General features: G+C 46.8%; 1 protein-coding gene across 2 annotated transcripts in view; it reads right to left on the bottom strand.

The window, feature by feature from the left end:
• The window catches only part of LOC144676983 (uncharacterized), a 44,697-nt gene that overhangs the window by 16,375 nt on the left and 16,003 nt on the right, over positions 1 to 12,319 (bottom strand). For both annotated transcript variants that reach the window (XM_078537248.1, XM_078537249.1), the window contains exons 5-9: positions 10,030 to 10,576; positions 9,046 to 9,168; positions 1,254 to 1,350; positions 493 to 704; positions 81 to 323 (exon numbers count right to left, since the gene is read on the bottom strand). In XM_078537248.1, the coding sequence (XP_078393374.1) occupies positions 81 to 323; positions 493 to 704; positions 1,254 to 1,350; positions 9,046 to 9,168; positions 10,030 to 10,576 (1,222 nt within the window). The remainder of the gene's footprint in view (positions 1 to 80; positions 324 to 492; positions 705 to 1,253; positions 1,351 to 9,045; positions 9,169 to 10,029; positions 10,577 to 12,319) is intronic.

Here is a 12,319-nt window from a genome sequence, read left to right as displayed (position 1 = left end):
CCAGGGAAGAGGATTTGGAGGCAGGCAGTGGAGAAGGCAGAGGGACATGTGGAAGAACGGGGATTTGCACACAGCAGTACCTGTGATGAGGGAGCAGGACGTGAGGCTGAGGTGTTTGAGGGACTGAAAGGCTCGGAGCTGCCGGAGGAGCTCGTTGGTGGCATAGGGGTAGCAGTTGAGGACAAGTTTCTGAATCTGACATCCGAAGAAGAGTTCGAAGGATTTGGGCCGGAGCAGTCGTTCATTGGTCATGTGTAGCAGAAGGTGCTCAGCAAGTTCAGGGGTCAGACAGGCCAGGCTCCGACTGTACTGCATACTGGGAGCTACACAAACACAAGATACCAGAGTAAAATAAACAGCAGGCACAGTAACAAACAGTTAAAACACAAAGCAGGACTCACTTTGAGCAGGGCATCAGATACCACCCTGCGGTAACCCCACGGTGCCACCCTTCCTGAAGCAGCAATACATTCGGACTGTGCCTGCACACACCTGTCATCAGTGCAACTGCTCCTCCAGTTGCCATCTTGAAGAGCGAAGGCACCAACGTGGCCCGACATGGCTTCTTCTGCAAGGATGGTGTCAAGTGGCTGGCCTCCATCTCTGCCGCTCTGTTCAGGCGCTCCATGGCAGCCTGGGCAGCCACGGTGGGAAGGTCCTGCTGCCGAGGGCCATCCTGATTGGCTGCATCCTCCCTGGCCTCCCTGCGGCACAAAGGCAAGCGACAACAGTTAAGTCCCAGGAAGGCGGTGGGTTTGGCTGCGCTGGGTCCTGGGAATAGGGCCAGCTTGAGAGGGGCCTGCACTCATCTCACAACTGCAGCCAATTTGAGGGGAGCAGAGGGGGTGGTTGGTTTTAGATCGAGTCGTTCCAACCAGCAGCAGGAGTAGTGAAAATTCTGACTTACCCACACATCAAGCTTTGTGCTGGGAAATGGAACAGCACATTTCGGGCGCTCAATATCGGACCAAGCACTCCAGGGCAGGTATCCTATCCCACAACGGAAAAGGTCACCGACACCAAAATTGAAGACTAGGTGGTTAGTCAGCCAATAGTGATCATGTCCAACTTTAGCCCATGCAATCGGATGGAGTGAAGGTTTCTTCACTCTGCTGCTGGTTAAGTCTTTTACCTGAAACACTTTGGCAGGTGCTATAAAGCACCTTGTGATACTTTTTCTGCATTAAAGGCACTATATCAATGCAAGGTGAGTTGATTAAAGAGGAACTCACTGATTGGCTGTTTGCACCCACCTGAGACGGTTGCCCTGATTGGGCCACTGGTAGCGGGGTTCAAACCCACTTCTGATTCGGTTTCCATTTTGACGGAAGATCACTTCTGGGTCAAAGGCTAGGAAACAAGTTCAAAACATTTTAGTTCTGGTCTCATCAGATTACGCTTTGACTTCTGTCCACTAATCTAGCTCCCGTTTTATAAAAAAAAACAGATATAGAGGCACTGAGGAACATAAGGTCTTAAGAACTAGAAGCAAGAGTCGGCCATTCGGGCCCTCGAGCCTGTTCCACCATTACATAAGATCATGGCTGATCTGACTGTGGCCTTAACTCCACTTTACTGTCGGCCTACCATAACCCTCGACTCCCTTGCAGAGCAAAAATCTGTCTAACTCAGCCTTGAATATAGTCAATGACCCAGCCTCCACTGCTCTCTGGGGAAGAGAATTCCAAAGACTAACAACCCTGAGAGAAGAAATTTCTCTTCATCTCCGTCTTAAACGGGAGACTCCTTATTTTGAAACTGTGGTCTCTAATTCTAGATTTCCCATGAGGGGAAACATCCTCTCAGCACCTGCTCCCTCAAACCCTTCTCGGGATCTTATACGTTTCGATATGATCACCTTTCATTCTTCTGAACCCCAATTAGTATAGACCCAACCTGCTCAATCTTTCCTCATAAGACAAAACCCCTCATCGAGTGAACTTTCTCTGAACTGCTTCCACTGCAGGTATATCCCTCCTAAACCAAAAACTCTCCGCAGTACTCCAAGTGCAGTCTCACTAAGGTTCTGTACAGTTGTAGCAAGACTTCCCTACTTTTATACTCCATCTCCCTTACAATAAAGGCCAACATTTTATTGGCCTCCCTAGTTACTTGCTGTGGGAGCAATAAACATTTACATGGAAGATACCAGAACTGAGAGGGTATAACTGTCATAAGGACTGATCAGGCTGGGGCTCTTACCTCCAGAAAAGAGAAGGTTGAGGGCTGACCTGATCAAGGTCTTTAAAATCATGGCAGGGCTTAATAGGGTAGATCAGAACTAAGGACGATAAATATCAGACAGTAACTAATAAATCCAATCGGGAATTCAGGGGAAACATCTTTACCCAGAAAGTGGTGAGAATGTAGAACTCACGATCACAGGGTGTGGTTGAGGTGAATAGTGTCACATTGTAACATAGGAACTAGGAGCAGGAGTAGGCCATTCGGCCCTTCGAGCCTGCTCTGCCATTCATTATGATCATGGCTGATCACCCAACTCAATAGCCTGCTCCCGCTTTCTCCCCATATCCTTTGATCCCTTTCGCCCCAAGAGCTATATTTAACTCCTTCTTGAAAACATACAATGTTTTGGTCTCAACTACTTTCTGTGGTAACGAATTTCACAGGCTCACCACTCTCTGGGTGAAGAAATTTCTCCTCATCTCAGTCCTAAATGGTCTACCCCATATCCTCAGACTGTGACCCCTGGTTCTGGACTCCCCCACCATCAAGAACATCCTTCCTGCATCTACCCTGTCTAGTCCTGTTAGAATTTTATAGGTTTCTATGAGATCCTCCCTCATTCTTCTGAACTCCAGCAAATATAATCCTAATCGACTCAATCTCTCCCCATATGTCAGTCCCACCACCCCAGGAATCAGTCGGGTAAACCTTCGCTGCACTCCCTCTATAGCAAGAACATCCTTCTTCAGATAAGGAGACCAAAACTGCACACAATATTCCAGGTGTGGTCTCACCAAGGCCCTGTACAATTGCAGCAAGACATCCCTGCTCCTGTACTCGAATCTTCTGGCTATGATGGCCAACATACCATTTGCCTTCTTTACCGCCTGCTGCACCTGCATGCTTACCTTCAGAGACTGGTGTACAAGGACACCCAGGTCTCGTTGCACATTCCCCCCTCTCAATTTATAGCCATTCAGATAATAATCTGCCCTCCTGTTTTTGCTACCAAAATGGATAACCTCACATTTATCCACATTATACTGCATCTGCCATGCATTTGCCCACTCACTCAGCTTGTCCAAATCACACTGAAGCATCTCTGCATCCTCTTCACAGCTCACCCTTCCACCCAGCTTTGTGTCATCTGCAAATTTGGAGATATTACATTTAGTTCCCTCATCTAAATCATTAATATATATTGTGAATAGCTGGGGTCCCAGCACTGATCCCTGCGGTACCCCACTAGTCACTGCCTGCCATTTGGAAAAAGACCCATTTATTCCTACTCTTTGTTTCCTGTCTGCCAACCAGTTTTCTATCCATCTCAATGCACTACACCCCAATCCCATGCGCTTTAATTTTACATGCCAATCTCTTATGTGGGACTTTGTTGAAAGCCTTCTGAAAGTCCAAATAAACCACATGCACTGGCTCCCTCACATCAACTCTACTAGTTACATCCTCGAAAAATTCCAGTAGATTTGTCAAGCATGATTTCCCTTTCATAAATCCATGCTGACTCTGTCCGATTCTGTCACTGTTTTCCTCGTGCTCAGCTATTAAATCTTTTACAATGGACTCTAGAATTTTCCCCACTACCGACGTCAGGCTGACTGGTCTATAATTCCCTGTTTTCTCTCAACCTCCCTTTTTAAATAGTGGGGTTACATTAGCTACCCTCCAATCTGTAGGAACTGTTCCAGAGTCTATAGAATCGCGGAAGATGGCCACCAACGCATCCACTATTTCTAGGGCCACTTCCTCAGGTACTCTGGGATGTAGATTATCAGGTTAGAATCATATTTCTGTAAACCGGACTTTTCTTTTCAAAAATATGGAAGGACACGGCAGTATTTGGACATTTGAAGGCTGCCCGGGAGTTTTTTTTTAAAAAAGGGTCATAAGTTCACCTTGGAACTGTTAACATGCAGGCCTCTTCCAAGAAATCACCTGAGCGAGATGGTGTAGGCCTGAGGCCTGCAGCTACTAATTTTTGCAATTTTGTATTTTTGCATTTTATTTCTGCTTTGTTCTTGATTTTAAACCTATAGCGAATATTTAAAGTTATTTTGTATTGAGTCTTACTTGGTTGACATTGATCTTAACGCAGCAATGATTGTGCTTTGATTAATTAATCAATAATAATCAGTCGTGACCTGTTTTCCCAGACCTTGTTTTTTTCATACTGGTCACCACAGGAAGGTAGAGAGAAAACAGGGAATTATAGACCAGTCAGCCTGGCGTCGGCAGTGGGGAAAATTCTAGAGTCCATTATAAAAGATTTAATAGCTGAGCACGAGGAAAACAGTGGCAGAATCGGACAGAGTCAGCATGGATTTATGAAAGGGAAATCATGCTTGACAAATCTACTGGAATTTTTCGAGGATGTAACTAGTAGAGTTGATGTGAGGGAGCCAGTGGATGTGGTTTATTTGGACTTTCAGAAGGCTTTCGACAAAGTCCCACATAAGAGATTGGCGTGTAAAATTAAAGCGCATGGGATTGGGGGTAGTGTATTGAGATGGATAGAAAACTGGTTGGCAGACAGGAAACAAAGAGTAGGAATAAATGGGTCTTTTTCCGAATGGCAGGCAGTAACTAGTGGGGTACCGCAGGGATCAGTGCTGGGACCCCAGCTATTCACAATATATATTAATGATTCAGATGAGGGAACTAAAAGTAATATCTCCAAATTTGCAGATGACACAAAGCTGGGTGGGAGGGTGAGCTGTGAAGAGGATGCAGATATGCTTCAGTGTGATTTGGACAAGCTGAGTGAGTGGGCAAATGCATGACAGATGCAGTATAATGTGGATAAATGTGAGGTTATCCACTTTGGTCGCAAAAACAGGAAAGCAGACTATCTGAATGGCTATAAATTGAGAGGGGGGATTGTGCAACGAGACCTGGGTGTCCTCGTACACCAGTCGCTGAAGGTAAGCATGCAGGTGCAGCAGGCGGTAAAGAAGGCAAATGGTATGTTGGCCTTCATAGCCAGAGGATTCGAGTACAGAAGCAGGGACGTCTTGCTGAAATTATACAGGGCCTTGGTGAGACCACACTTGGAATATTGTGTGCAGTTTTGGTCTCCTTATCTGAGGAAGGATGTTCTTGCTATAGAGGGAGTGCAGCGAAGGTTTACCAGACTGATTCCTGGGATGGCGGGACTGACATATGAGGAGAAATTGAGTCGGTTAAGATTATATTCGCTGGAGTTCAGAAGAATGAGGGGGGATCTCATAGAAACCTATAAAATTCTAACAGGACTAGACAGGGTAGATGTAGGAAGGATGTTCCCAATGGTGGGGGAGTCCAGAACCAGGGGTCACAGTCTGAGGATACGGGGTAGACCATTTAGGACTGAGATGAGGAGAAATTTCTTCACCCAGAGAGTGGTGAGCCTGTGGAATTCGTTACCACAGAAAGTAGTTGAGGCCAAAACATTGTATGTTTTCAAGAAGGAGTTAGATATGGCCCTTGGGGCGAAAGAGATCAAAGGGTATGGGGAGAAAGCGGGAGCAGGCTATTGAGTTGGATGATCAGCCATGATCATAATGAATGGCAGAGCAGGCTCGAAGGGCCGAATGGCCTACTCCTGCTCCTAGTTTCTATGTTTCACACACAGTTGTTATTTAGACTACATCTTTGTTTTCCATTTTTCAAGCTAGAATACTAAAATAAGTTGTCTTTGTCTATCAGAAACCCTTCTTCTTACTGCATTCAGTGGCCTTTGGACTACCGGCCAGGGCGGTGAGTAACCTTATGGTGATCACCTAGTATGGTCACCAGGAGATGAAATAAAAACTGAAAATGCTGCAGCAACTCAGCAGCACCTGTGGAGAGAGAAACAGAGTTAACGTTTCGAGTCCATATGACTCTCTCTCTCTCTCTCCACAGACGCTGCCAGACCTGAGTTTTCCTAGCATTTTCTGTTTTTATTTCAGATTTCCAGCATTCGCAACGTTTTGCTTTTATATCAGAAGATGAAGTTTGATTGATGGACGTCACACATGATGACTGATGGGAAGACGCCATCAAAAGATATGTAAGCAACTTGGATGTTGCGAAGTCTGTGTGGCCTTGCAGTGCCTGTGAGAATTGATGAGAACCGAGACTTGTTTTAGGAAACGCCTGTGCCAGGCCTTGGAAGGCTGGTATGGAGCCAAAAATCTGGCTTAAAGGGACGCTGCTTTGAGGGGTCGCTGCTGCAGCCAGAATGGAATAGTCACCACTGAAGGCAGGAGGGAGTGCCAGGAACAGAGTGACTGACCGCAGCGCCCACCCATAGGTTACTCAGCAACTCGGTCATGTATGCACCAAGGAGATAGTAACGTCTGTACAAATTTAGGGTGCTATCGTGGAACAAACTAAGTTGAGGCTATCCATTTAGGGGAGCTGTGGTGGGGTAGACTAAATTGGATTTATTGTTTGTGCTTTAGAAAAATCTGTCTTTCCTCTTTTCTTCTAATATATATTTTATACATAAAGTGCTTTCTCCTTTCAATAAAGTTATCTTTCTTTTTACTTTTTTAATATATTATATTTGTTATATCATTATTATCATTATTCAATAGAATTGCTGTTTAACACGTTACTTGTCGTAGTCACTCATTCCTGTTACATCCAGAGTACAGCTCTGAACCTAAGTGAGACTCTGAAAGGGACTCTCAGGCCCCTCCCTGCAATGATATTTGAGGAGTTGTTTGTTTTGAACTGCAAGGCACTTAAATTAATGAAAAGCTGGAAGACATAAAGGCAGTCACATGGCAGAGGCAAACCTTAAGTTTGAACCTGTGGTTTTGCTTTCAGTCTTGTTGGGGAAAGGCTGAGAGCAGAAGGCTACCCTGACTGGCTCTCTCTCCCCTCTCAGCTTTGAGAAATGTGTGGGGTTCTTGACCTGTAGCCAGATAATCCTCATCTGAGTGTAATTCGTCTGGATAATTTTGGACTTGCTAGCTGAGACAGGAAGAATTGGTCCAGCTATACTCTCCGCCACACTGAAGCATCGTTGGTGAACTTCCCGAAATCTACTGGGCCCAACGTCATCACCTGAGGGAACTTTGAAATGCTCGAACTTCCGCGAACTTTAATTTCTTTTCCCCCTTTTTAAGTGAGCTTTTTTTTCCATCCACCCAACACTGCAGAGACTACTTGTGTGTCTTTTGTTTATGTGTGTGTGCGTGTGCGTGTGTGTGCATGTGCGTGTGTGTGTGTGCGTGTGTGCATGTGTGTGTGTGTGCGTGTGTGCGTGTGTGTGTGTGCATGTGTGTGCGTGTGTGTGTGTGCATGTGTGTGTGTGTGCATGTGTGTGTGTGTGCATGTGTGTGTGTGTGCATGTGTGTGTGTGTGCATGTGTGTGTGTGTGCATGCTGGATAAGTTTAAAAGGCTTAGTTGGTTACACTTCCAGATTACAATCGTGTGTCAACCAGTTCTTGAAACTTGTTTAAAAGGAGTTTTATTTCATAATATATTAACTATCGAGTGTTTTTGAAAGAAGCCTGGTCAGAGTCTTTCTTCGGGGTACGAGAGGGATAGGTAAGCGATTGGCCATTTCGATGAGAAAATTGAACATGTAAATTAATGGTACGGCCTGCAGAGCAGTGGAACTTGATAATTCACACACTCCTCCCATCCCGGTTGTAACAATATAGATGTATTTAAGGGGAAGCTAGATGAACAAATGAGGCAGAAAGGAACTGAGGGATATGGTGAGGCAGGGTCAGATGAAGAAAGTGGGAGGAGGCTCATGTGGAGCATAATCACCAGCACAGGCCCTTTGGGCCAAATGGCCTGTTTCTATGCTGTAGACTCAAATTCGGAAACACTGGGGCTAAAATCTCACAGAGGTTACATACATTACTTGCCACAACCCCCTAGAAAATGGTTGATGCCTTGTAAAAATTCAACATTACTTCAACAGCTTAAACGTATATCATCACTTTAACATAATAAAACATCCCATGACACTTCATAGAAGTATTATAAAGCAAAATTAGATATTGAGTCACATAAGGAGATATTAGGTCACAGGGCCAAAAGCTTGGTCAAAGATGTAGGTTTTAAGGAGTGTCTTAGAGGAGGAGAGAAGGGAAGAGGTTTAGGGAGGGAATTCTGGAGCTTGGGGCATAGACAACTGAAGGTACAGCCGCCAATGGTAGAGCAATTAAAACCAGGGTGCTCAAGAAGCCAGAATGAGATGAGCTTGCTTCCCTTGCTTTTTATCTCTCTGAGTTTTAGTCATATAGTAGGGAAAGCTCTGGACTAATAATCCGGAGAATGTGAGTTTAAATCCCACTGAGATAAGTCTGAGAATTTGAATTCGGTTTAAAAATAACATCTGGAAATGAAAGAGCTGGGGCAAGTGCAAGTGACAATGAAGCTGTCAGATTGTTGTAAAAACTCAACGGGCTCACTAACTTAGGGAAGGATACCTGCCATCCTTAACTGGTCGGGGTCTGTATGCGACTCCAGTCCCACACCGCCTGGTCACTCTTAAAAGCCCCGTGAAGTGGCCCAGCAAGACATTCAGTTGCATCATATCACCTGGTCAAAGAAGGCTCACCACCACCTTCACAGGGCAACTGGGGATGGGTAATAAACGCCTACATCCCAAAGATTAATTAACTTTATTCAGTTTTATATAAAATCTGGAATGTAACATTCCTTCTTTTCCTGCTCTAGCTACATTTATGCCTCTAAGTGTCTACCTTTCTGTCTTTCTTTATCCCCCAATGTGTTGTCATACTTCTCCACCCTAACTTGTATTCACCTCCTATTTGTTGACTCTGGTAATCTGCCCAGCTAGTTGGGACCTTCGGGTCAGTATTGCCCCATCTCCCCTCAGTTTGACTGACCTGGTGGAATGAGCTGATCCTCAGGGATGAGGTTCTCCACTTCTCTAACGCTCGGATCAGGTACCCCCTCACTGGCGATCGGTAACTCTCCACGCTCAGCTGTCACCAGCTTCTGACCACGACCTGCACAGCAACACAAACACCACAGGATTAGCGCCTGTCAGGGTAAGACACAAACACCACAGGATTAGCGCCTGTCAGGGTAAGGAGCTCAGTGCCTCACAGACCAGCCACTCGATTCGAACTCAGAGCTCGCTTGGAATCCAGCTCGGGCGATGGAACCAAAATACTCTTCAGTCCAAAATCTCAACCTATTGCCTGGCACATAATGAGCCATGGGCCTCAGCATGAAAAGCTGCCAGTCTCACTCAGGGGTGACTGGTGTCGAGCCAGGGGCACTGGTATGTTTCAGCAGAGAGGGTATTGGGTCTGACGTGGTGGGGACAGTGTAGAGGGAGCTTTATTCTGTATCTAACCCCGTGCTGTATCTGTCCTGGGAGTGTTTGATGGGGACAGTGTAGAGGGAGCTTTATTCTGTATCTAACCCCGTGCTGTACCTGTCCTGGGAGTGTTTGATGGGGACAGTGTAGAGGGAGCTTTACTCTGTATCTAACCCCGTGCTGTATCTGTCCTGGGAGTGTTTGATGGGGACAGTGTAGAGGGAGCTTTACTCTGTATCTAACCCTGTGCTGTACCTGTCCTGGGAGTGTTTGATGGGGACAGTGTAGAGGGAGCTTTACTCTGTATCTAACCCCGTGCTGTACCTGTCCTGGGAGTGTTTGATGGGGACGGTGTAGAGGGAGATTTACTCTGTATCTAATATCATAGTTGACACTGATATTTGGTTATACTCCTTCACAGTAACCATGCCGTGTGCAGAATTTGCTGACGATGTCTCTATTGTTGCAATGAGACAAGGGCATTGACACTTTCCCCGATGTAAGAAAGACAACATCAGATCCCAGAGCCTCGAGAGTCTCTTACCCCAGAAGTGTGTTGATCTGGCTGGATATTCCATTAGTGCTGGTATCCCAGCGTTCTTGAGCTCTGGCTGCCGCATGCGTCTGGGTGCGGCTCGTCGTTCCTCCATCTTGTGAGCTGCCACGTCCTCTGTTGGCCTGCACCCCAGTGCTTCTCCTCGCCCCCAGGATCGCTGACCAGGTGGCCTCGATCCTAGGTGGTACTCGGCCTCAGGTGGTCTGGTGGGCTGTGCCAGCACTCCTTCGTGCGCTGGGATTCCCACGGTGGGGACACTAGTCGCTGTGAGCGAGTAGGCACCCGACGGCAGGCTCAGCTGGGACCTAGCTCTCTGTTCTTCATCCCGTACGCACAGTGTGGCATTGGGGCTCAGTCCCAACGCTCCCAATGTGCTGGCCAGGTCGGTGTCGGTGAAATGCCTCTTCGGGAAACTCTGGAGGAGGGCAACAGTCTGAAGCTTGGGGCATTGCCGTGAGATGTAGTCCTTCACACACTGCAGCGTGTCGTCCTGTCGAAATCGCTCCCGGAGACAGTCTCCCGACGGGAGCCTGATCTGAGAGAAGGAACGGGAAAGTGAGCAAACTAAACTGGAGACAGGTCAGACTGCAGCTGGGAGGGAGCAAAGATAGGCCAACATGGACATGCAATCGGCACTAATAAATCGAACAGGAGAAACTTCTTTATCCAGAGAGTGATGAGGACGTGGAACTCGCTGTCACAGGGAGAGGTTGAGGTGAATAGTATCGATACACTTAAGGGAAAGCTGGATAAATATATGAGGGAGGAAGGAACAGAGAGAAATGTTGATAGGGTGACAGGAGACATGTGTGGACCATAAACAGCAGCAGGGGCCAGTGGGCTGAATGGCCTGTTTCTATGCTGGTGGGTTAAGGGCTGGGGGAGCACTGGGGGGAGGCAGAGGTGGGGTGGGGACAAGCTGCTGTGCATTTCCAGCACTTGCAGTTTTTCCTATAGGCCTGGTTCAGTCAGCCTACTGCTGCTCCTATTCCTTATGTTCTTAACTATTCCTTTTTTCCTCGTGTGTTCATTTAGTTTGCCGCCAAACCACTCACCTCAACCACTCCCTGTGGTAGACAGTTCTACATTCTCATCACTCTCTGGGTAAAAAGAAGCAGCAAGCGACTGCTGGATTACACAGGTGCCAAAAAGGACCAGGGCTCCAAGGTTGGGAAAGCTCGTAGGAAGCTGTAACAGTAACGCTGACAGCTGCTGTAGCACGCCATGTCTGTGTGCGCACAGGGAAGGGTTTGTAGGAAGCTGTAACAGTAACGCTGACAGTTGCTGTAGCACGCCATGTCTGTGTGTGCACAGGGAAGGGTTTGTGATGACACTGTCCAAGAGTACGATCCATGAACAAAGGTGGTGTGGAACCGCTGGCATCCCCAAACAAACTGTTGTTTCTGATCACATAATCTTACAGCAAAAAAAGTGACCATTCAGCCCATTGTGCTTGTGCTGGCTCTTTCAAATAAACTGTGCAATTAATCCCACTTCCCCTGCTCTTTCCCCATGGCCCTGCAAATGTCTCCGTGTCAAGTATATATCCAATTCCCTTTTGAAAGTTCCTGTTGAATCTGCTTCCACTGCCTTTACAGGCAGCGCCTTCCAGATCACAAGAACTCACTGTGTTAAAAAAAAATGCCTCAACTCCCCCTCCGGCTCTGGCCAATTCCCATCAATCTGTCCCCTCTGGCTCTGGCCAATTCCCATCAATCTGTCCCCTCTGGCTCTGGACAATTCCCATCAATCTGTCCCCTCTGGCTCTGGACAATTCCCATCAATCTGTCCCCTCTGGCTCTGGACAATTCCCATCAATCTGTCCCCTCTGGCTCTGGACAATTCCCATCAATCTGTCCCCTCTGGCTCTGGACAATTCCCATCAATCTGTCCCCTCTGGCTACGATCCCTCCTGTCGGTGGAAATGGGAGCCGGAATAACCTATTGTTCAGGACTCTATCCAGTCCTTTCATTATTTTATGGGCCTCTATCATGTCACCTCTAACACAAGAGTTACAAGCAGAGTAGGCCATTCTGCCCCTCGAGCATGCTCCACCATTCGCTGATCTGGCTGTGATCTTGACTCCAATTTCCTGTCTGCCCCATGACCCTCGACTCCCTTGTCTATTAAAAATCTGTCTAACTCAGCCTTGAATAAATTTAATGACTCAGCCCCCACTGCTCTCTGGGCAAGAGAATTCCTCAGGCCAACAACCGTCTGTGAGAAAAGTTCCTCCTTATTTCAGTTTTAAATGAGACGCCCCTTATTTTTAAACCC

Source organism: Cetorhinus maximus, unplaced genomic scaffold (genome assembly GCF_964194155.1).
Source record: "Cetorhinus maximus unplaced genomic scaffold, sCetMax3.hap1.1 HAP1_SCAFFOLD_2100, whole genome shotgun sequence".
In the NCBI taxonomy this organism is placed as follows: Eukaryota; Metazoa; Chordata; class Chondrichthyes; order Lamniformes; family Cetorhinidae; genus Cetorhinus; species Cetorhinus maximus.
The sequence above is the reverse complement of the archived record's forward strand: the minus strand, read 5'-3'. Positions and strand labels throughout refer to the sequence as shown.